At 41.3% G+C, this 23,563-nt stretch overlaps 1 protein-coding gene across 3 annotated transcripts in view; it reads right to left on the reverse strand.

Annotated features, from left to right (window-relative positions):
• The window catches only part of LOC101129709 (protein argonaute-4), a 49,734-nt gene that overhangs the window by 15,664 nt on the left and 10,507 nt on the right, over window positions 1–23,563 (reverse strand). For all 3 annotated transcript variants that reach the window (XR_008681082.2, XM_055391616.2, XM_055391621.2), the window contains exons 3-15: window positions 19,230–19,350; window positions 16,727–16,908; window positions 16,406–16,542; window positions 16,157–16,291; window positions 15,378–15,465; window positions 10,630–10,777; window positions 10,273–10,392; window positions 10,019–10,147; window positions 9,634–9,767; window positions 8,030–8,214; window positions 6,257–6,416; window positions 775–1,090; window positions 505–639 (exon numbers count right to left, since the gene is read on the reverse strand). Coding sequence is in view for 2 of the 3 variants with exons in the window: in XM_055391616.2 (XP_055247591.1) it covers window positions 505–639; window positions 775–1,090; window positions 6,257–6,416; window positions 8,030–8,214; window positions 9,634–9,767; window positions 10,019–10,147; window positions 10,273–10,392; window positions 10,630–10,777; window positions 15,378–15,465; window positions 16,157–16,291; window positions 16,406–16,542; window positions 16,727–16,908; window positions 19,230–19,350 (1,990 nt within the window). In the remaining variant the exon portion in view is untranslated. The remainder of the gene's footprint in view (window positions 1–504; window positions 640–774; window positions 1,091–6,256; window positions 6,417–8,029; window positions 8,215–9,633; window positions 9,768–10,018; window positions 10,148–10,272; window positions 10,393–10,629; window positions 10,778–15,377; window positions 15,466–16,156; window positions 16,292–16,405; window positions 16,543–16,726; window positions 16,909–19,229; window positions 19,351–23,563) is intronic.

Raw genomic sequence — 23,563 nt, forward strand, 5'->3', positions numbered from 1 at the left:
GGTGGTAATGATCATTCACTGACCACTCACCTGCTGCGCAGCCTGGTTCCCAACAGGCCACAGCCTGTTACCAGCCCACAGTCTGGGGGTTGGGGACCCGTGTCCTATGCTGATATAAAATTATTTGGAAGATAAATTCTTCTTTATACCCTAGAACTGTGCAGCAAAAAGTAACAAATAACAAAAGCACCCCTTAGAAGGTTGCCTATATCATCACAATGTAGCTGGCATGTTTCTGACCTACTCCCCCCGACACAAAAACAACTCGAGAAATCAGCATTTCTGTTATACAAGAGAAATAAAATATTCAGTCTCAAAACTCGTATCATTCAGAATTGGTCATCTAAACCTAACTGCAGTTATTGTATTTATTAAATTATTATCAGGCATTTCTGCTTTTAAGAAAAAAATTGTATAAAAATGGTGTATATATATATATATATGTGCATATATACATCTCTTGCCAGAGCCTCAGATAACAAAGCTTATATTATATCTTCTTACCCTTTCTGTTTTATCTGCACAGAAGAGTCGTGTGTGATGTCTTTTTTGCACCACAATATATGTTATTCCTGGCCGGTAATCTTCTTCCAAGCTAATACACGCCTTTCGAATTGCTATTAGTTCTGGCCAAGCTACCTAGAAGACAGAAATGGAATTATGTTTAATTAAGAATTTGCCTAGTATCTCTCAGATCTACCCAGAATGGTAGATGAGAGGAATCTCCCTCAGACTCCTAGGGGCCCCGAAGGGCAACAGGGATAATGAGAATACCTGTTTCATTTGTCCCTCAGATACCCCTCCACGGTAATAGATGATCCGAGTGGGTTTGAAGCGTGTGGATTTGTAGAACTGAATCAGCAGCTCTCGAACCATGTTAGTCAGGTCCTGGATGACCTCTTGACTGTAGAGGAGCTCTTGGGAGATCTCCTGCCGGGAAGTCTGCACCCGAACGGTGGCACAGTACCGGCTGGGGTGGCCATCCATACTGCCAACCACAGCAGCAATGGAAGGTTTCTTCCCATCCCCTGCTGGGGGGTGTGTGACATCCGCTCCCAGGAAGATGACAGGCTGCTGGAACACCGAGGGCCTGCTCAGATTTAAGGAGATGTTGCCACTCAGACATATAAGTGAAAATGTTTGAGTTTAGCAAGATTATATCACCAGATATAATCAGATATAACCTTATAAGAGAGAACAAAGACTTAAGCCCATTGGGAAAGAACACTACGGACCACTGAATATTGATGTCACCCAGTACAGTGACTCTGGACTGACTGAAGAAGTGAACATGGCTCTTCTATAACAGTAGGAAGAGAAGATTTAAAAAACAGGACCTAGGCTGGGCACCGTGGCTCATACCTATAATCTCAGCACTTTAGAAGGCCAAGGAGGAAGGACTGCTTGAGCCCACAAGTTCAAGGCCAGCCTGGGCAATATATCAAGACCCAGGTCTCTACAAAAAATAAGAAAGCCCAGCGTGGCAGCGCCTGCCTGTAGTCCCAGTTACTTGGGAGGCTGAGGCAGAAAAAAACATTTAAGCCCAGGAGTTTGAGGCTGCAGTGAGTTATGTACTATACTACACTGTACTGTGTCACATCACTGTACTCCAGCCTGGGCGACAGAGTAAGACCTTGTCTTTAAAAAAAGAAAAGAGGCCGGGCGTGGTGGCTCACGCCTGTAATCCCAGCACTTTGGGAGGCCAAGGCAAGAGGATCACCTGAGGTCAGGAGTTGGAGACCAGCCTGGCCAACACAGCGAAACCCTGTTTCTACTAAAAATACAAAAATTAAGGCTGGGCATGGTGACTCACACCTGTAATCCCAGCACTTTGGAAGGCTGAGGCAGGCAGATCACTTGAGGTCAGGAGTTTGAGACCAGACTGGCCAACATGGCGAAACCCCGTCTCTACTAAAAAATACAAAAATTATCCAGGTGTGGTGGTGTGTGCCTGTAATCCCAGCTACTCGGAAGGTGGAAGAGGCAGGAAAATCACTTGAACCAGGAAGGTGGAGGTTGCAGTGAGCCGAGATCGCGCCACTGCATTCCAGCCTGGGTGACAGAGCAAGACCGTCTCAAATAAAAAAAAAAAAATTAGACAGGCATGGAGGCGCTCACCTGTAATCCCAGCTACTTGGGAGGCTAAGGCGGGAGAATCACTTGAACCCAGGAGGTAGAGGTTGCAGTGAGCCAGGATCACGCCACTGCACTCCAGCCTGGGTGACAGAGGAAGACTCCATCTCAAAACAAAACAAAACAAAACAATACCCTTTTTTTTTTTTGAGACAGGGTCTCACTCTGTTGCCCAGGCTAGAGTGCAATGGCATGATCTCAGCTCACTGCAGCCTCAACCTCCTGGACTCAGGTGATTCTCCCACTTCAGCCTTCCAGATAGCTGGGATAAATTCTTAAAGGTAGGATTTCGGACTGCGAGTGTTCATTCTTCAAGTGTAATTTAAGAGGCATCCCATACTTGACAATCTCATATAATAGGTACTAAAGGTGAGGTCCCATGGGAGAAGAGGCTGTGTCCCATTTATCTCTCTGTATCATCACAGAACATAAGCCTCGCACAGAGAAGTTAATAACAGTGGACATATATAGGCAACATACATATACATAACATAACAGCTTACATATACAACGTACCAGCCACTATGCTAAGCACTTCACACGTGTTAACATATTTAGTCCTTAAAATTTTATGAGGGTGGTACAATTATTATCTCAATTTTTCCAGATAAAAAATAAGACATAAGAGGATAAAGAATGTTCCCAAGATCACACAGCTAGGAGTGGAAAAGCTGGAATCCAAACCAAAGAAGTTTAACGCCAAAGTATGCACTCTAAGCCACTACGCTGTATTGTCTCAAATGTTTGGGGTAAAATTAAATGAAGACAGACTTTAGGTTAACCTCCCCTATGGCCCATATATCTCATCACTAATGTTTAAGGAGGGATTTATTTACCTAGAAGTTTCATTCAAGGACAAAAATGAGAACTGCGTTGGGAGGCTGAGCGGGTGGATTGCTTGAGCTCAGGAGTCTGAGACCAGTGTGGGCAACATGGAGAAACCTCGTCTGTATGAAAAATACAAAAAATAAGCCAGGCATGGTGGTGCATGCCTGTGGTCCCAGCTAGTTGGGAGGCTGAGGTGGGAAGATTGCTTGAGCCTGGGAGGCGGAGTTTGCAGTGAGCCGAGATTGTGCCACTGCACTCCAGCCTGGGTGACAAAGTGAGACACTGTCTCAAAAAAATAAATAAATAAGAAATAAGAAATCAACTAATCAAGTTGACAAAATATGCTAAGATTAAATTAAAAAAAAGAGAACTGCGATATGATTGCATAAGAGCAAGGCACTCAATTTCATCTTCAAGTATGGCAATGACTAATACCACAGCCCCAAATTTAACTCTTCAAATCACTTTCACACATAGTATTTCACAGAAAAACAACACTTTCAAGTTAACAAGGCAGATATTATTATCTTGATAGATAAGGAACTGAGGCCCAGAGATATTAGAAATTCACATGCGTAACAATACTCAAATCTCCCAATGCCCAGCCAGCACTTTGTCTATCATATCCCTGTCTTGCCTTGGTGTTTGTTTACTCTAGAGTCAATCTGACAAACTCAAATTTAAACAACAACAAAAAAAAACCTATGAAGGGAGGGACAGACAGGGTTTCTTAAAAGGACATAAAAAGATTGATTCAACTCAGTCCTATTAACATTTTCTGTTCATCAAAAGCCACTGTTGACCAGGCATGGTGGCTCATGTCTATAATTCCAACACTTTCAGAGGCCAAGGTGGAAGGATCACTTAAGCCTAGGAGTTCAAGACCAGCCTGGACAATATAGCAAGACCTCATCTTTAAAAAAAAATTTAAGACTGGGCATAGTGGCTCATGCCTATAATCCCAGCACTTTGGGAGGCCAAGGTGGGCCGATTGCTTGAGGTCAGGAGTTCAAGACCACCAGCCTGGCCAACATGGTAAAGCCCTGTCTCTACTAAAAATACAAAAATTAGCCAAGTATGGTGGCATGAGCCTGTAATTCCAGCTACTCGGGAGGCTGAGGCAGGAGAATCGCTTGAACTCAGGAGACGGAGGTTGCAGTGAGCTGAGATTGCATCACTGTACTGCAGCCTGGGTGACAGAGTGAGACTCTGTCTCAATAAATACATAAATAAATAAATAGGCAGGCATGGTGGCACATTCCTGTAGTCCCAGCTACTCAGGAGACTAAAGCGGGAGAATCGCTTGAGCTGGGGAGATGGAGGCTGCAGTGAGTCATGATTGCCCCACTGCACTCCAGACTGGGTGACAGAGTGAGACCTTGTCTTAAAAGGAAAAAAAACAGAAAACCCACAGTTTAGGAGAGTGAAAAGGCAAAGCACAGACTAGGAGAAGATAATCTGCCTATCCTGTTTGCCTACAGGATATCTGTATCTTGTGAAGGACCAGAAACCACAAAGAACTACCACAAATTAATGAAAAAGACTCACGACCCAATATAAAAAAATGAGCAAAGGACTGAACAGGTCCATTATAAAAGAAGATGTTTAGGCTAGGCATGGTGGCTCATGCCTGTAATCCCAGCACTTCGGGAGGCTGAGGCAGGAGGACTGTTTGAGCTCAAGAGTTCTAGACCAGCCTGGTCAACAGGACAAAACTCTGTCTCTATAAAAAATAAAAACATTAGCCGTGCATGGTGGTATGAGCCTGTAGTCCCAGCTACTTGGGAGGCTGAGGTGGGAGGATCAGTTGAAGGCCAGGAGTTTGGGTCTTCAGTGAGCCATGATCACATCACTGCACTCCAGCCTGGAAGACAGAGTGAGACCCTGTCCCAAAAAACAAAACAGGCCAGGCATGGTGGCTCACGCCTGTAATCTCAGCACTTTGGGAGGCCGAGGTAGGCGGATCACTTGAGGTCAGGAGTTCAAGTCCAGCCTGGCCAACATGGTGAAACCCTGTCTCTACTAAAAATACAAAAAAATTAGTGGGGCATGGTGGTGTGCACCTGTAATCCTAGCTACTCAAGAAGCTGAGGTGGTAGCATTGGTTGAACCTGGGAGGTGGTGGTTGCAGTGAACCAAGATCATGCCATTGCACTCCAGCCTGAGTGACAGAGCAAGACTCCATCTCAAAACAAAACAAATAAACAAAAAAATAAAGATGTCCAAATGGCTAATGAGCATATGAAAATGTGCTTAACATCATTACTCATTAAGGGAATGCAAATTAAAACTATAATGAGATACTATTATCCCCAAGCAAAATGGCTAAAATTAAAAGGACTGATACTACCAAGTGTTGGTAAGAATATAGAGCAAGTAGAACTCTCAGTGTAAGTGTAAATTGGTACAACCACTTTGGAAAACTATTTGACTGTATCTATTAATAGTAAATATATGTATTCTCTGTAACTCTATTCTCTGTAACTCAGTAATTACACTCCTGGAATTCCACACAAGAGAAAGAGTGTTTCAGTTCACCAAAAATGTAGAATTGTATAATGAATGTATGAAAATATCCAAGGCCGGGTGCGGTGGCTCACGCCTGTAATCCCAGCACTTTGGGAGGCCGAGACGGGCGGATCATGAGGTCAGGAGATTGAGACCATCCTGGCTAACGTGGTGAAACCCCGTCTCTACTAAAAATACAAAAAATTAGCCGGGCGTGGTGGTGGGTGCCTGTAGTCCCAGGTACTGGGGAGGCTGAGGCAGGAGAATGGCGTGAACCCGGGAGGCGGAGCTTGCAGTAAGCCGAGATTGCATCACTGCACTCCAGCCTTGGAGGACAGAGCGATCAATAGTAGAATAAATTAAAATTGTGTGGTTTATTCATGTAATGAAATCATACACAACAATGAAAAAGAATAAACTACTCCCAAGTGCAACAACACAAATTAACCTCACAGACATGATGTTGAACAAAAGAAGACCAACACAAAATAGTACATACTGCATGATTCCATTTATATGAAGCTCAAAAATGGGCAAAAGTAATCTGGATAGGTGATAGACATCAGAATGGTGGTCACCTTTGGGGATTATCTATTTGGAGGGGCCATAAGGAAGGCTGATGGGGTGCTGGAAATGTTCTATATCTTTATCTGGGTATTGGGTATATGGGTGCATATATATACAAGAGAAAAGGTAATCTAGATGCATATATAATATTTGTGTGCTTTCCCATAAATTATGTAAGTTAGATCTTAAACAAAAGTGGGGAAAGCATTCAGAATCTTACCTTTGATGAGGCACAAGCACATTGTTAATTCCTCCAAGTTTTGCATTTATCTTCAGGCAAAGATTGGAAAGGGTTTGAGGTGAGGTCTTCACTACATTTTTTACCTGGACACACTGTGTGGCCATACCTAGAAGGGTATCTCCAACACGTTTCACCTCCGCTACAAAAATAATTTATTAATTTTAACATGTTTAAATGGTCTCCTAATTACTAAAAGCAAAAGGAAAAAAACCCCACACATTAACTTTATAACCTACTATATACTGTACACTGTGCTAGATGCTTCTCATGTGTCTTCCTTTTATCTGCTAAACCCCCAGGGCAATTTTTCCCCCTGTGTTTGGATAGGCCCTCCCTTCTCTCCTTTTTTCCCTCCTGTAGGCCCTGCAGCCAGTCTGCTTCCCTTATTCTCTGTGTTGCCTGCCACGACTTGCTCAGCTCCTTGATGCTCCTCTTCCCACATGACTGATTTAGCAAAAGAATCAATCTTCCCAGCTCCTCCCTCTCAGTACACACACCGGCCCTTTGAATTTTATTTTATTTATTATTATTTTTTTTTTGCTTTCTTTTTCTTTCTTTAAGTACTAGAGATAACTGTAGAGAGAAGGTTAAAGACATTTTATAAAGTTTAAAACTGGGGCCAGCCACAGTGGCTCACATCTGTAATCTCAGCACTTTGGGAGGCCAAGGCGGGTGGATCACTTGAGGTCAGGAGTTCAAAACCAGCCTGGCCAACATGGTGAAACCCCATCTCTACTAAAAATACAAAAATTAGCTGGGTGTGATGGCACGTGCCTGTAGTCCCAGTACTTGGGGGGCTGAGGCAGGAAAATCACTTGAACCCAAGAGGCGGAGGCTGCAGTGAGTCAAGATTGCGCCACTGCACTACAGCCTGGATGACAGAGCAGGACCCTGCCTCAAAAAAAAAAAAAAAAAAAAAAGTTTAAAACTGGCTGGGCGTGCTGGCCCATGCCTGTAATCCCAATGCTTTGGGAAGCCCAAGGCAGGTGGATGGCTTGAGCCCAGGAGTTCAAGACCATCCTGGGCAACACGGCAAAACCCTATCTCTATAAAAAATACAAAAATTAGCTGGGCGTGGTTGTGGGCACCTGTATTCCCAGCTACTCGAGAGCCTGAGACGGGAGAATCACTTGAGCCCAGGATTGTGAGGCTGAGATGAGCAGTGATCATGACACCGCACTCCAGCCTGGGTGACAGAGCTGAGATTCTGTCTCATCAACAATAATAGTTCCTACATCCTTTACTTAAATGATAGCCAAAATAACTTTGTATCATTCTTCTTATAATAGATACAAAGTAAGCAAATCCTCTTCTGGAAGTGGCACTCTTCCTCACTCTCATATTCCTAAGTGCTTTTCACCAAATATTTCCAGTTCTCTCAGCTTCCAGGCCTATGGTAGTATCACACTACATTCTCAATGCCCATCCCCACTGCTCCCACGCAAGTTGGGTAAGGCCATATGGCTGGTTGTGGCCAAGGAATTACAGAGAGAAAAAAGAATGTGGGGCCAGCAACATTCCAAATAGCAGCTGCTCTGCCAAGCTGGGTCCCCAAATGGAGATGACATGATGACACAGAGCAGAGGCCGCAGTCTACCTTCAGTGGACGCATAACAGGAGCAAGAAACAAATCTTTGTTGTTGTGAACCACTGAGAGTTTAAGGTTTGTGACTGCAGCATAACCTAGCTTATCCTGACTGTTATATCTACTGCTTGAAATCATCCCTCATTCAGCATTAAAAGGGTCCATACCATATACTGGTGTCTTTCCAGGCAGGATAACCACTATTAGCTGTAGGCCCACATAAGTCATTTTCAGATGTTTAAACATAGGCTCCACACTGTCTGCACCTTGTGCATACTTGCAGAAACATGGCTGACCCTGGATGGGCATTCCTGCATCCTTAGAGATTTTACGCAGCTGGTCAGTGAAACTCCTGTTAAAATAGAACCAGTAACACGTTTTTTTTCATTTCAGAGTACATTTCTAGCATTCATTTCCCTCTGAAATACTTCCTTCAGTTTTGTAAATTCTTAGCCAAATTTAGAAACAAGTAAACAAATAAATAAAAATCTTTAACTGGTTGCCAAAAATGGACTGGCAATTGCAATTAAACTTGCAATTTAACTTGCAGTTAAACAGAAAAGAATCTGTATTACTAAGCTATCAGATAATCAACTGAAATTTTTAAATAATTATGCGCAGCTGAACTAGAATAGCATTGCTGTTCAAAGATCTTTTAAACATTCGAATCAATAATTCTGGACTGAAGAAAAGCAGGGTCAAAATTTCAGGTAACGTGCATTTTGGTAAGCCTGGTACAGAAATAGCTGGGTAAGCTTGTGCTCAACTGAGAACGCAGAAACATGCTGTTACAAAATCAGTGTATTTAGGACTACATTCAAACTTGGAACAGATTTGGTTCAATAAAAATGTCAAAAGAAACCATCACTTAAAAAAAGCAAAATTCACTTTGAAGTTTTAAATTTTAGATTTAAGAAGTTACTTCAATCTATGTATAAAACTTTCAGAATTCCTTTGGTGCATTTGCCAATATTTTGTAGAATTCCTTTCTTTCACTCTAGTTCCCTTTTCTTAATTTTTTTTCACTCTTCTCCCTAACTTTATTTTTTTATTTTTATTTTTTTGAGACGGAGTCTTGCTCTGTCGCGAGGCTGGAGTGCAGTGGTGAGATCTTGGCTCACTGCAACCTCTGCCTCCTGGATTCAAGTGATTCTCCTGCCTCAGCCTCCCCAGTAGCTGGGACTACAGGCGCGCGCCACCATGCCTGGCTGATTTTTTGTATTTTAGTAGAGACGGGGTTTCACCATGTTGGCCAGGATGATCTCGATCTCCTGACCCCATGATCCACCCACCTCGGCCTCCCAAAGTGCTGGGATTACAGGTGTGAGCCACTGAGCCTGGCCACTAACTTCTTTTATGTAGATAGCTGCATCTGTAAGATGTGAACCTACTCTTACCCAGAGACCTTGCAATAAAACAAGCTCATTAGTAAATTCTAATGATTAAAAATAAGCTAGTTTTTGATCTTAGCTGAAAAGATACAATTAATACCAAAGGAAGCTTCAATAAGAACTCAAGAATTTGCCAACCAACATTGTCTCCACCTTGTTACTCACAAATTTCTGCTCTACATGTAAGGAAGCTGAGTCAGATTCTTAATGTAATTCCCAAGTTTGCAAATTACTATAATACAAGGTCTTTTTCATATAGCCAGATGGTGTCACTATGGGAGTCAGGGATTTAGTGCCAGTGTACACAGCACATTCACATAAAGACAGTATTTTCATATCTGGAAGGGATATTACTAAGCTGAAAATATGAAGATACTCACTTTAGTAAATCTTCCCTACATTGTTTCTGAGGTGCAAAACAAGCAACTGCCCAAACTTTAATTTCAATGCCAGCATAAAACTGCTTTCCTCGCATGTCCCAGACACCCTGGTTGGGTGTGGCTACTGTTTTATTCTTTGAAAAAAAAAAAAAGAAGAAGAAGAAGAAGAAGAAACAAAAGAAAAGAGAAAAGACATTACAATCTAAGGCCATTTTACTATTGACGAGTGAATAAACAAAATTCTATTAGGTATGAGCCAGAACACAAAAGGCAATAATGAACAAAACTATGGGTAAATTCAGCAGTGGCAGAGTAGAGAAACCATGGATTATTCTCTTTTTGACTGGTTGTGGAAGAAGCTTGCTGAATAAAATAAAAAGCTTACCCGGCCTCCATATTGCAGCATTGGTGCTGGAAGTACCCTGCCTGTGAGCTCTGTCATTTCATTGTGGACAACAATACCAAATTCTTTAAGGTATGGATCAGGTCCACCCACCATACTGTTGCTCTTCACCTAAAGAACAGGAAAGCCTGCATATATAAAAACCAGAGAGTAACTGTGTCCCAGGAGGAGTTTTCTATTCTTTTGTTTTTTGTCATCTCAAAGCTAGCTCATCTTGAAGACCATGCCTTACTGACCAGTCTACTGATCTCTTCCTGTCTGTCAGGAGCAGATCTTGCTGTAGCTTTGATCATTGTGGAAGTCTGATTGTCTGTGAGCTTCTTGATACATCGCTGTCCTGCCACTATATTACAGACCTGCCAAGAGACAAAGAGAAATTGGTTTGTGTAAAGGGTTCCACATCTTAAACCTTTGCCAAACCATATCTTATATCCTCTATTTCCAGAAAAATTAAAATTTGGTTATATAGTGAAATCATCTGCCAAAAATATTTTAGAAATTAACACTAAATTTCACCACTAGTTTAGAACTCTACTTAAAAATATATACTCATTCAAGAGATCAGCAAATTGGCAAAAGAAAATTTAACTTACCTCGAGTGGCAAGTATGTATGCTTTTGTTCTTGTCCCACTTGGAGACAGGGAAGATGGGGGTATTTCAGTTGCAGACTATACTTTTGCTTAAAATATTGAGCTACTGTACATTCCATAGCTTGACCGTTTTCTAGCTGCAAAGGAAAACTATAGGAGAGAATGTCTTTTTTAGAATATTTCTTCAAGTTCTTTCTTTTCTTCTTTTTCTTTTTTCTTTTTTTTTTGAGACAGTGTCTCACTCTGTCACCCAGGCTGGAGTGCATGGCGTGATCTCAACCTCCGCCTCCCGGGTTCAATGGATTCTCATGCCTCATCTTCCCAAGCAGTTGGGATTATAGGCGTGTGCCACCATGCCCAGCTAATTTTTGTATTTTTAGTAGAGACAGGGTTTCACCACGTTGGTCAGGCTGGTCTCGAACTCCTGACCTCAAGTGATCCGCCCACCTCGGCCTCCCAAAGTGCTGGGATTACAGGCGTGAGCCACTGTGCCTGGCCAAATTCTTTCTTTTCTAAACAATAAACAAACAAAGCCCACTAATAATTCCTACCTTCATCAGTCACTTAAAAAACCAAAGGTCAATCTTTTTTATTTCTTTCTTTTTTTTTTTTTTTTTTTTGTGAGACAGAGACTCACTCTGTTGCCCAGGAGGGAGTGCAGTGGCACCATCTTGGTTCACTGCAATCTCCATCTCCCGGGTTCAAGCGGTTCTCCTGCCTCAGGCTCCCGAGTAGCTGGGATTACAAGTGTGTGCCACCACCTATAATTTTTGTATTTTTAGTAGAGACGGGGTTTCACCGCATTGGCCAGGCTGATCTAGAACTCCCGACTTCAGGTGATCCACCTGCCTCAGCCTCCCAAATTGCTGGGATCACAGGTGTGAGCCACGTGCCCAGCCAAAAAACAAAAGTTAATCTTTATTTGAGCATTTTCACTTAAGTAAGTTTAGTATTTAACCAGAACAATGATTCCATTGAAATTTTCCATGTTTGTTAAAGCTTGGTTGAGAAATTTTTTTAAATTAAAATTTAAAAAGAATTAAAAAAAATAACTTAAAACAAGAAGATACTGCAGAACTAGAACATACATAGACTCACTTGAGGTCAGGTAACACCTACAGGTACAAATACAACCTCTTGCTGGTTTCAAATTAACATAAGGATTTGGAGTAATCCACGTAGGTGTTTTGTTCCCTTAAGATAACTTTATGTAAAATGAGTGTAGCATAGTTATTGGGGCCACATTTTTAGATTCCCAAATTTTTAGATCCTAAAACTAGAACAAATACATGTGGATCTGGAGACAAGAAGACCAAATACATGAATCTGAGACTGTGCCAGAATATTTGGCATAATTAAGATACTCTATTTGGCTTTTCCAGTGGGCAAATTATCTCAAATACTTAGTACAATAATAACTTTAATCTTGCTTTTTTTTTTTTTTTTTGAGACAGAGTCTCGTTCTGTCACCTAGGCTGGAGTGCAGTGGCATGATTTTGGCTTACTGAAACCTCCACCACTTGGGCTCAAGCAATTCTCCCACCTCAGCCTCCCAACTAGCCGGGACAAATGCCTGGCTAAGTTTTTTGTATTTTTTTATAGAGGGGTCTTGCCACATTGCCCAGGCTGGTCTCGAACTCCTGGGCTCAAGGAATCCTCTTTCCTCAGCCTCCCAAAGTGTTGGGATTACAGTTGTCAGCCACCATGCCGGGTTTTAATCTTGCTTTTTTTTTTTTTTTTTTTTTTTTTTTTAAGACGTAGTCTCACTCTGTTGCCCAGGCTAGAGTGCAATCTCGGCTCACTGCAACCTCTGCCTCCCGGGTTCAAGTGATTCTCCTGCCTCAGCCTCCCGAGTACCTGGGATTACAGGCGCCTGCCGCCACGCCTGCCACCATGCCTGCCACCATGCCCAGCTAATTTTTGTATTTTTAGTAGAGACAGGGTTTCACCATGTTGGCCAGGCTGGTCTTGAACTCCAGACCTCTAGTGATCTGCCTGCCTCGGCCTCCCAGAATGCTGGGATTTAGAGGCGTGAGCCACTGCGCCCAGCCCGTTAATCTTGCTTTCTTAACTGCCACAGCCTTACAAAGTAGTGGTGCAGTAAGGGTCATCTATGTGATATTTAAATATATGAGTTATAATCTTTCAGCAAAGATTATATACGTCTATAAGTCTAATTATTCTAACAGGGTTATGTGGAATAATTAAATAATGAAAAGAGCACAGTTCTTGAACAAATGCTACAATTCTCAACAGTGACTTCATAAGGTTTTGATAACTTTTTTTTTTTCTGAGAAAGAAGTCAATGGTATAATACAAATAATACATGAAATACCAATTTACCACTCTTAAGAAATTCATGTAGTGTGTACATGAGGTCATACTGAAGAATTTATTCCAATCAGACTGAAATAATGCACTTTATTTATCCAGAAGCCATCTGAAAATTTCAACTATCTAGACAAAGCCCTCTGGGTGATTTTGATATGCACTAAAGTTTGAAAATTAAGAATCAGGAATCTAAAACAAAGTCAGATTAGAATATAAGCAAAAAAAGGTGTGTGGGGGGGGGCTCTGAGTAACCAAAATAATGTAAATGTAGTAAAGTGTATACTGTATATTTAACTCTTTATTTAGAAGAGCCAATATTTATGTTTATGTCAGACATGATCTTGATTACAAGAATAAGATACAGATATAATTTTTAAAGCACTTTCACATATAGTGTCTCACTGAGGCACAGTTTTCAGTAGATTAGAAGTGTTGGGTGATGGGCTGGGCACAGTGGCTCATGCCTGTAATCCCAGCACTTTGGGAGGCCGAGGCGGGTGGATTGCCTGAGGTCAGGAGTTCAAGATCAGCCTGGCCAACATAGAGGAACCCCGTCTCTACCAAAAATACAAAAAATTAGCTGGGCATGGTGGCAGGTGCCTGTAATCCCAGCTACTTGGGAGGCTGAGGCAGGAGAATCGCTTGAACCTGGGAGGCGGAGGTTGCAGTGAGCAGAGATCACGACATTGCACTCCAACCTCGGCAACAAGAGCAAAACTCTGTCTCAAAAAAAAAAAGAAGTGTTGGGTGATTAGGAAAATGAGATTGGGGAAATGGAAAGGAGTATGCTGCTGGAGGATGCCATAGACACCAACAGCTGTAAGAAGTGACAGCTACCTACAAAGGGAGGGAGAGAAATCCACACAAAACACAAAGCAATAGATGTCTTCTCCCAGCCTGGGCAACAAAGTGGGACCCCATCTCTATTAAAAATACAAAAATTAGCCAGGCATGGTGGCACGTGCCTGTAGTCCCAGGTACTCAGGAGGCTGAGGTGGGAGGATTGCTTGAGCCCAGGAAGCTGAGGCTGCAGTGGGCCATGACGGTGCCAAGCACTATATATATACGTGTGTCTGTATTTTTTTTAGAAGATACATACATACATATAAAATGTCTTCTCATATATTTTATTTATATGTATGTCTTCTCCTGATAGCCTTATATGATATCTAGGCCTTAATAGACCTTTTGAGCCGTGTATTAAGAATTACAACAGTAGGCTGGGTGTGCTGGTTCACACCTGTAGTCCCAGCACTTTGGGAGGCCGAGGCGGGCAAACTGTTTGAGCCCAGGAATTCAAGACCAGACTGGGCAACATAGCAAAACCCCACCTCTACAAAAAAAATTAGGCGAGTGTGGTGGTGCATGCCTGTAATCCCACTACTTGGAAGTCTGAGGTGGGAGGTTCACTTGAGCCCAGAAGGTGAGAGAGTGAGACCCTGTCTCCAAAAGAAAAAAAAAAAAAAGAATGACAACAGTATAATAAAAAAAAAGCTTATAATGACTCTGCATCATTAAATAAAAAGATTAAATAAAACATAGGTTAAATAAAAGTTAATCTATGTTTAACACACTCTACTTAAGAGGTAAATTGAATTAAAGGCAAGGAATGTGTTTTATAAATACCTCTACCAAAAATATTCAGAAAATGTTTTAAAACTTTGGTGTTAAAAGCAAAGATTCTGGTGATCTTGAAAATTTCAGTATAAGATAATCAATTTCTTTCTTTTTTTCTTTTGAGATGGAGTTTCACTCTGTCACCCAGGCTGGAGTACAGGGTGTGATCTTGGCTCACTGCAAACTCTGCCTCCTGGGTTCAAGCGATTCTCCTGCCTCAGCCTCCCAAGTAGCTGGGATTACAAGCGCCTGCCACCAAGCCTGGCTAATTTTTGTAGTTTTTAGTAGAGACGGGGTTTCACTATGTTGGCCAGTCTGGTCTCGAACGCCTGACTTCAAGTGATCTGCCTGGCTCGGCCTCCCAAAGTGCTGGGATAACAGGTGTGAGCCACCACGCCCGGCCAAGATAACCAATTTCTTTTTATTTATTTTTTTTTTGAGACAGGGTCTTGCTCTGTTGCCCAGGCTGGAGTGCAGTGGTGCGACCTCGGCTCACTGTAACCTCCGCCTCCCAGGTTCAAACAATTCTCTGCCTCAGCCTCCCAAGTACCTGGTGTTACAGGTGCCCGCCACCACGCCCAGCTAATTTTTTTGTATTTTTAGTAGAGATGGGGTTTCACCATCTTGGCCAGGCTGGTCTTGAACTCCTGACCTCATGATCCACCCACCTCGGCCTCTCAAAGTGCTGGGATTACAGGTGTGAGCCACTGTGCCCGGCCAATAACCAATTTCTTAAACAATTATAGTAGCTCCCTCTGTTACTAAAAATGTAATTGTATTACTTTAGATGTGTTTAACATACGTTTGATGACTGGCTGGCCGTCTAGTCACATTACAAACTCGGTATTTTCGTTTCATCTGTCCACAGTGGGTCACCTCAACTTTGAGACCTGAAATTTTTTTAAAAGGCAAAACATCAGTTAATTAAAATCACAGTGGCAAAAACAGATTCAAATGTTGTCTTCAAAATGTCATGACATTGTACAGGATAAAAATTGCAAGAATATTGGGACAATTTCATCGTTATAGGCAAAAAACCTGAGTTAAGCAGAATAAATTAGAACTCAGATGACCTAAGATGCTCAATCTCCTTTAGTTTATTATTTCATCCGATAAATATTTATTAAGCATCAACTATGTTCTGACGCTTATTTTCAGGTCTGGAGACAGCTTTCGTGAAGTTTATATTCTAGTGAGAGAAGCTAACTAATAACAAGTAAAGAAGAAAAGAAATTCCAGAAGGATAATAAATGAATTTATGTTATTTTATTAAAATGGAAGTTTTTAAGTGGGTAAGGGTAGCATTTACTGAGTGCCTGATATGTGACAGGTACTATGCTAGAAAGCTTTATAAGCCTAATTGCATTTAATTCTCACAACAACTCTACAAGGTATATATTATTATCTTTACCTTAGAGATGAATACACTAAGGTTCACAGTGGTTAAGGAACTTGACCAGGGTCCCATTGATAGAACTGGTTAGCCTGAGACCGAAGCCCAGGTCTGTGTGACTCCAGAGCACAGGCAACGTGCAGCATGCTGAGCTGCTTCTCCAAGACTACATTAATGCAAACACTTACCTCTGATTTCTTTGGTAAATTTGACACGCTGGGAGTCTGTTAGAGGTTTGGTCTGTTCATTGATGTTCTGAATGTCTAAAACCTCACACATGAACTCAATGATAGGCTGAGCCCGGTAGAAAGCAGTTGCAGATACTAACAAACAGAGAAGGATACTTCACTTCAGGGAAAAGGGAAGGGCCAAAACAAACAAACAAACAAACAAAAACCAGCCCAAAGAGTTATTGGATAAAGAGAGTTCCATCCTACCATCAATGTTGAGCATCATATTCCACATGGCAGGTCTCACAGACTGATGAAAACCAAACCAGACCTCCCTGCCCCCTCCCAGAGGGTGGTAGTAACCTTCCGGGGGTGAGAAAAAGGAACGGCCCACTGGGGTGTACCTGAAGAAATAAGAGTTTGCATGTGTCACATTAAACATGTGAAAGGTCCTTCATTTCACTCTCAACTCTGGGAGCTGAAATCAAATTTGAACTATGACTTATGCAGAAATTTTTCAATGGCTCCAGTACAACCTACCAAAAAAGTCTGACATTTGTAGGAAATAATCCAAACCAAGGTACTAACCTCATGGAGGGAAGGTGTCTTGTGATAACATCAAGTGCTTGTACTGAGTCATCTGGGACTTCATTCAAGTGCCCAGCCAAAGCTTCTAAAAGCAACTGAAGGCTCACAACTGACACCCACTGAACAGACACTTTAAATGTTTGGTCTTTACCCTCGCCTGGAAGAGTCACCTCCATATCAACCTAAGGAAAAAAATACATGAATACAAACACAAATGTTTACAATGGCTGTGGGAAAGATCCCAAGAATATGCAGTATGATACATGAATAAGGATATTTCTTTTAACATTTTTTTACAATTGCATAACATTGGAAACAACTTAGTGTCCATGAGTAGGGGTATAATTTAATATGTAACATTATACAATAGTGAAAAAATAAGGTAGATGTTATAACATGGATGACGCTTGAAAACATTATGCTAAATGAAACAAGCCAGATACAAAAAGGCAAATATTTCATGATTCTATTTCTATGAAGTACATTGAATAGTCAAATTTAAAGAGACAGAAAGTAGAATAGTGGTTCTCAGGGACCAGGGACAGTAGGGTATGGGGAATTATTGTTTAATAGGTACAGAGTTTTCGTTTGGAATGATGAAAAAGTTCTGAAAATGGATAGTGATGATGGATGCACAACAATGTGAATGTACATAATGCCATTAAACTGTAACATAAAATCATAATTTTTTTTGAGAGAGGGTCCTGCTCTGTCATCCAAGCTGGAGTACAGTGGTGCAATAATAACTTATCGTAGCCTCAAAGTCCTGGGCTCCAGGGATCCTCCCACTTTAGCCTCCCAAGTAGCTGGAACTACCAGTGCACACCACCATGCCTGGCTAATTAGAAATTTTTTTTTTGTAGAGATGGGTCTCCCTGTGTTGCTCAGGCTGGTCTCAAACTACTGGCCTCAAGCAATTCTCCCACCTCGATCTCCCACAGCACTGGGATTTTTGGCTGGGTGAAGCACTACACCCAGCCAAAAATAGTAAATTTTATGTTATATATTATTTTACAACAATACAAACTTAAATTTGAAAAAAAAATAAGGTAGATATAAATGTATAGAAATGGAAAGATCTTTCAGGCATATTGTTAAATGAAAAGCAAATCATAGAGTGACATGCAAAACAATAAGAATACACATCAACATATGTATAAATAGCTAATATACATAACATATCTAAAAAGATACATACCAAACTACTATAGTAGTTTCCTTTGGAAAGGAAAATGGTAGTGAGGGTGCAGATAAGTGGTGGAGGCAGTAAATCACAGCATTTCTAGATTGTCTGGATAAGTTTATTATGAGCATATGTTCACACAGTACTTTTCTAATATAAAAAAATAAATGTTTAAAAAAGTATTGTGCTATTATAATCTATTTTCATAAGTGAGTATTATATAGTTTTCTATAATTTGTAAAACCCTGTTGTTCAGATTCAGGTAGTACTTTGTTAAAGTACATGGTTAATGTGAGAAATTACATAAAGATGACATAATCAACCTCAATCCTAATGCTCATCTCATTTTCAATTATCAGTTAACTAAGACAAGAGAATATGGACAGACTAACAAATCTATCATCACTATAAAAAACAACTCTCGCTGGACGTGGTGGCTCATGCCTGTAATCCCAGCACTTTGGGAGGCTGAGATGGTGGATCACCTGGGGTCAGGAGTTTGACACCAGCCTGTCCAACATGGTGAAACCCCATCTGTACTAAATAATAATAATAATAATAATAATAATTAAGGCCAGGTGCAGTGGCTCATGCCTGTAATCCCAGCTCTTTGGGAGGCTGAGGCGGGTGGATCACCTGAGGTCAGGAGTTCGAGACCAGCCTGGCCAACATATAGTGAAACCCCCATTTCTACTAATAAAATACAAAAATGATCTGGGCATGGTGGCACACGCCTATAGTCCCAGATACTTGGGAAGCTGAGGCAGGAGAATCGCTTGAACCTAGGAAGTGGAAGTTGCAATGCGCCGAGATTGCGCCACTGCACTCCAGCCTGGGCAACAGAGCAAGGCTCCATCTCTCAAGGAAAAAAATAAAATAAAAATTAGCCAGGTGTGGTGGCACATGCCTGTAATCCCAGCTACTCGGAAGGCTGGGGCAGGAGAATCGCTTGAATCTGGGAGGCAGAGGTTTCAGTGAGTGGAGACCAAACCACTGCATTCCAGCCTGGGTGACAGAGCGAGATCCCATCTCAAAAAAAAAAAAAAAAAATTTCAAAGAATTGATGTGTTGTTACAGAAACTTTTCTTTCTGCTAACATACAGATGTTTTAAAATTGATATATGACAGTTGTACATACTTTTGGGGTACATGTGATATTTTGATATCTGTATGCAATGTGTAATAATGAAATCAGGTTAATTAGGATATCATCACCTCAAACATTTATGTTTTTTGCGTGTGTTGGGAAGAAAAGGAAACATTTTTGTCATGTATAATTACTACTAAATGAACTAAGTATTTCTTGCTCTTAACACTTACCCTATCCCGTCCAATTGGTAGTGGATGTGCTGTGTACATGTTTCTTTTGCCATCATACCCAGGCTGCCGATCACCAAATATTTGCATCTTGAAGTGCCGCACCATTGTATCTACTACCTCCCTTCACAGTAATGGAGATAATGGCAGTTATCTTTCAGAAATGGTGAACAGTAAGAAAAGCATCATCATACCTTAATCATTTAAATTTGGTTCAGTATTACTTGGAAAAAGTAAGAGTTAAGGTTACAATTGATTTGAGTACTTTAAAAAATAGCTAACTAAAGAAAGGTAGCAACAAGTGTACAAAAACAACTGTAAGATGATATCAGAAATGGGGAATAAAAGAGAGAATAACATTCATGGTATCCTCTCAACCTCCTCTTTCCAAAATCCTCTACTGTGATAAACACAGCCTTATAAGAATAACCTGGCTGGGCGTGGTGGCTCACGCCTATAATCCCAGCACTTTGGGAGGCTGAGGTGGGTGGATCACTTGAGGTCAGGAGTTCGAGACCAGCCTGACCAACACAGTGAAACCCTGTCTCTACTAAAAATACAAAATTAGCCGGCATGGTGGCACGTGCCTGTAATCCCAGCTACTCAGGAGGCTGAGGCAGGAGAATCGCTTGAACCCGGGAAGTGGAGGTTGTGGTGAACCAAGATCGTGCCATTGCACTCCATCCTGGGCAACAAGAGTGAAATTCCGTCTCAAGAAAAAAAAAGAATAACCTATCTTGGATATCTAAGTTTGACATGGAGGTACATCACTGAACGATGATAAGTTTGTCATCAAATCAATATCCTGGCTGGGCGTGGTGGCTCATGCCTGCAATTCCAGCACTTTGGGAGGCTGAGGCAGGTGGATCACTTGAGGTCAGGAGTTCGAGACTAGCCTGGCCAACACGGTGAAACCCAGTCTCAACTAAAAAAAATAGAAAACTTAGTCAGGCATGGTGTAATCCCGGGTACTTGGGAGGCTGAGGCACGAGAATCGCTTGAACCCAGGAGGCAGGGGTTGCAGTGAGCTGAGATCGTGCCACTGTACTCCAGCCTGGGCAACAGAGTAAAACTGTGTCAAAAAAAAAAAAATCCTTATTCAAGTATATTGGTTTTGAGAAAGAGAATCAGCAGGAATTTAAAAATCTGAGGATCAGTAAATCTAAGATCCATGATACACAAACAAATAAGTCAACCCCTTTGCCTAATGCCAGTGATTTATTATTCTGTATACCGTCTTGTCTTATTCCAAACGGCTTGTCTTATTTCAAAGTGCTTATTCCAAGCAGTGTAGACAAGGGAATGTTGTAAAATATTCTCTTTCCAAAAAGATTATTAATATAGCTTCTTTGTTTTTAGAATAAAAGTCTTTTTCTCAATCAAGCATGCAGAACTTTACTTAAGTGTTCTTGCATATATGCCAGATCACACTGTATGCAGGCCGTGGAATAAATGCAGTGGCAAAAAAACTGGTGTATAGAGTTTAAGATATGGACAGACCAGGGTTTGTGAGATTTTTGAATGCTAGAGTCAATGAAAAGTTAGGTGCTTTAACTTAGCAACGTTTGTGAGTTTCATGTGTGGGAACAATATCTTAAAAGCCAAAATACATCACAACTAGCTAACACATTTATATTACTACAAATGAAATCTGTGGGAAAGTCATGTTTACAAACCAAATCATGCGACTGAAAAAAATTGATGGAGAGATGTGGTATCGTACAATCTCCATTTTAAACAGCTAACTTAAGAACTATACATTTTCATACTAGAAAAGAGTAATTTCTCATCTTACATTCTTAAATTCTGACCAAAAAGTTTTAGAGTAAAGAGCTACTTTCACCTCTATTCTCATTTAATCTTCACAGCAACCTCGTAAAACAAATAGGAAAATGATTATGGTCCTCATATTAAAGAAAAGAAAAAAGAAAAATTCAGAATGGGCAAGTGGCCTGTCCCTGATCACACAATGATTAAGTGGCAGAATTGCATGACCTTGGACAAGTTACTTAATCTTTCACTTGTCTGTTTCTTCATATGTAAAGTTATGATAATAATAATAATAATAATACTTCCCTTGAAAAGTGGTTGTCTTAATTGAGCAAATACACAGAGTATTTATTTATTTATACAGTGTTAGGTAAAACACATAGAGTATTTAGAATGGTGCTTGTCCCACAATAAGCCTTTGTACTCTGATCTGCTCATGGATATCATTCCAAGAATTGTCTTCTCTCCTAAATCATCAAATTTTTCCTTTTTACTGGATTATTCCCTTCAGCATACAAATATGCTCTAATTTCTCTCATCTTAAAAAAAAAAATCAAACTTTCTTGGGCCAGGCGGGGTGGCTCATGCTTATAATCCCAGCACTTTGAGGGTCAGAGGCAGGCAGATCACTTGAGGTCAGGAGTTTGAGACAAGCCTGACCAACAGGGTGAAACCTCGTCTCTACTAAAAATAAAAAATTAGCCAGGTGTGGTGGTGCATGCCTGTAATCCCAGCTACTCGGGAGGCTGAGGCAAGGGAATCAGTTGAACCCCAGAGGTGGAGGTTTCAGTGAGCCAAGATCGCACCACTGCACTCCAACCTGGGTGACAGAGTGAGACTCCATCTAAAAAAAAATACATAAATAAAAAATTAAACTTTCTTAATCTCAGTTTCTCCCCATCTGAACATTCTATTTCTGTGCTCCCTTTTGTATCAAAATCCCTTGAACGAGTTGTCTGTAATTCCTCTTCCCCTTTCTCCCTTGAACTTTCTCAAGTAAGGCTTTTTCTCTACCAAACTACTGCTATCGACGTCCTCCAGCGGGCTCCATATAGCTAAATTCAATGCTCCTTGAACATTAGATAATCCATTCTTCCAACTTAAAACATCTTCTTCCTTTGCCTCCAGAGCACCACTCCCCTGGTTTTCTCCTATCCCAGTGGTCTCTCCATGCCAATCTTCCTGCTGATACTTCCTCATCGCCTTTAATCTTTCAGTTAAATCTTTAAATATTGGAGTGCTTCAAGACCCAGTGTAGGAGCCTTATTTTCTCCACACACACTCACTTTCAACATAATCTCATCCAGTCTCATGGCTTTATCATCAATAAGCTCATGATTCTCAAATGTTTGTCTCCAGCCTCGATCTGTTCCCTGAATCCAACCTTAATACTGTATTCAACCTCCTCTTTTTTTTTTTTAAGACTCAGAGTCTCACTCTGTCACCTGGGCTGGAGTGCAGTGGTGCTATTTTTTTTTTTTTTTTGAGACAGAGTCTCACTCTGTCGAACAGGCTGACGTGCAGTAGCACGATCTCAGCTCACTGCAACCTCCGTCTCCCGGGTTCAAGTGATTCTTCTGCCTCAGCCTCCCGAGTAGCTGGGACTACAGGCACACACCACCATGACCAGCTAATTTTTGTATCATTAGTAGAGACAGGGTTTCACCATATTAGCCAGGCTGGTCTCAATCTTCTGAGCTCGTAATCCACCCACCTCGGCCTCCCAAAGTGCTCACATCCAAAGATGTGAGCCACCGCGCCCGGCCTTTTGTTTTTTTTAATATAGACAGAGTCTAGCCATGTTGCCTAAGCTTTCTGCAAACTCCTGGCTTCAAGCAATCCTCCCACCTCAGCCTCCTAAAGTGCTGGGATTACAGGTACGAGCTACCACAGCCGATCTCCACTAGCATGTCTAATAGTCATCTCAACCCTGATATCCAAAACGCACAGGTCTCCTGATCTGCTACTCCCTGCTTCTGCTTCTCTTGCAGTTTTCCCCATCTGATAAATGACAACTCCTTTTTTTCCAGTAGCTCAGGACATAAACCCTGGAATTAATCATGACTCATTTCTTTCTTTCACACCACATGTTCAATCCATCAGTAAATCTTATTGACACTAGTGTGAAAATATTTGCAGGATCTGACCACTTCTCATCACTATCAATTATACTACTCAAGTCTAAACCACCATTACTTTTCACCTGAATCATTCCAAGTGCCTCTTAATTAATTTCCATGCTTTTCACCCTTACCTGCTAGGGTCTAATTTCAGCACAGCATCCAGGGCAATCCATTAAAAATATAAGTTTGTCATGTCTTAGATTTATTTAGTCACGTTGTGGGTTTAGTATTTAAAACTCACCTAACCAGAATAAATGACAAAGTGTTATGAATGCCTACAAGTTCTGCATGATAGAGGCCTTCTGAAATTTCTCCAATCTCATCTCCTATCACTCTCCCCCACTCACTCACTTGCTCCAGCAATCCAGAATTATCTGCTGTTTCTTTCTTTCTTTCTTTTTGAGACAGAGTCTCCCTCTGTTGCCCAGGCTGGAATGCAGCGGC

This window comes from Gorilla gorilla, chromosome 1 (genome assembly GCF_029281585.2).
Source record: "Gorilla gorilla gorilla isolate KB3781 chromosome 1, NHGRI_mGorGor1-v2.1_pri, whole genome shotgun sequence".
NCBI classification, from domain to species: Eukaryota; Metazoa; Chordata; class Mammalia; order Primates; family Hominidae; genus Gorilla; species Gorilla gorilla.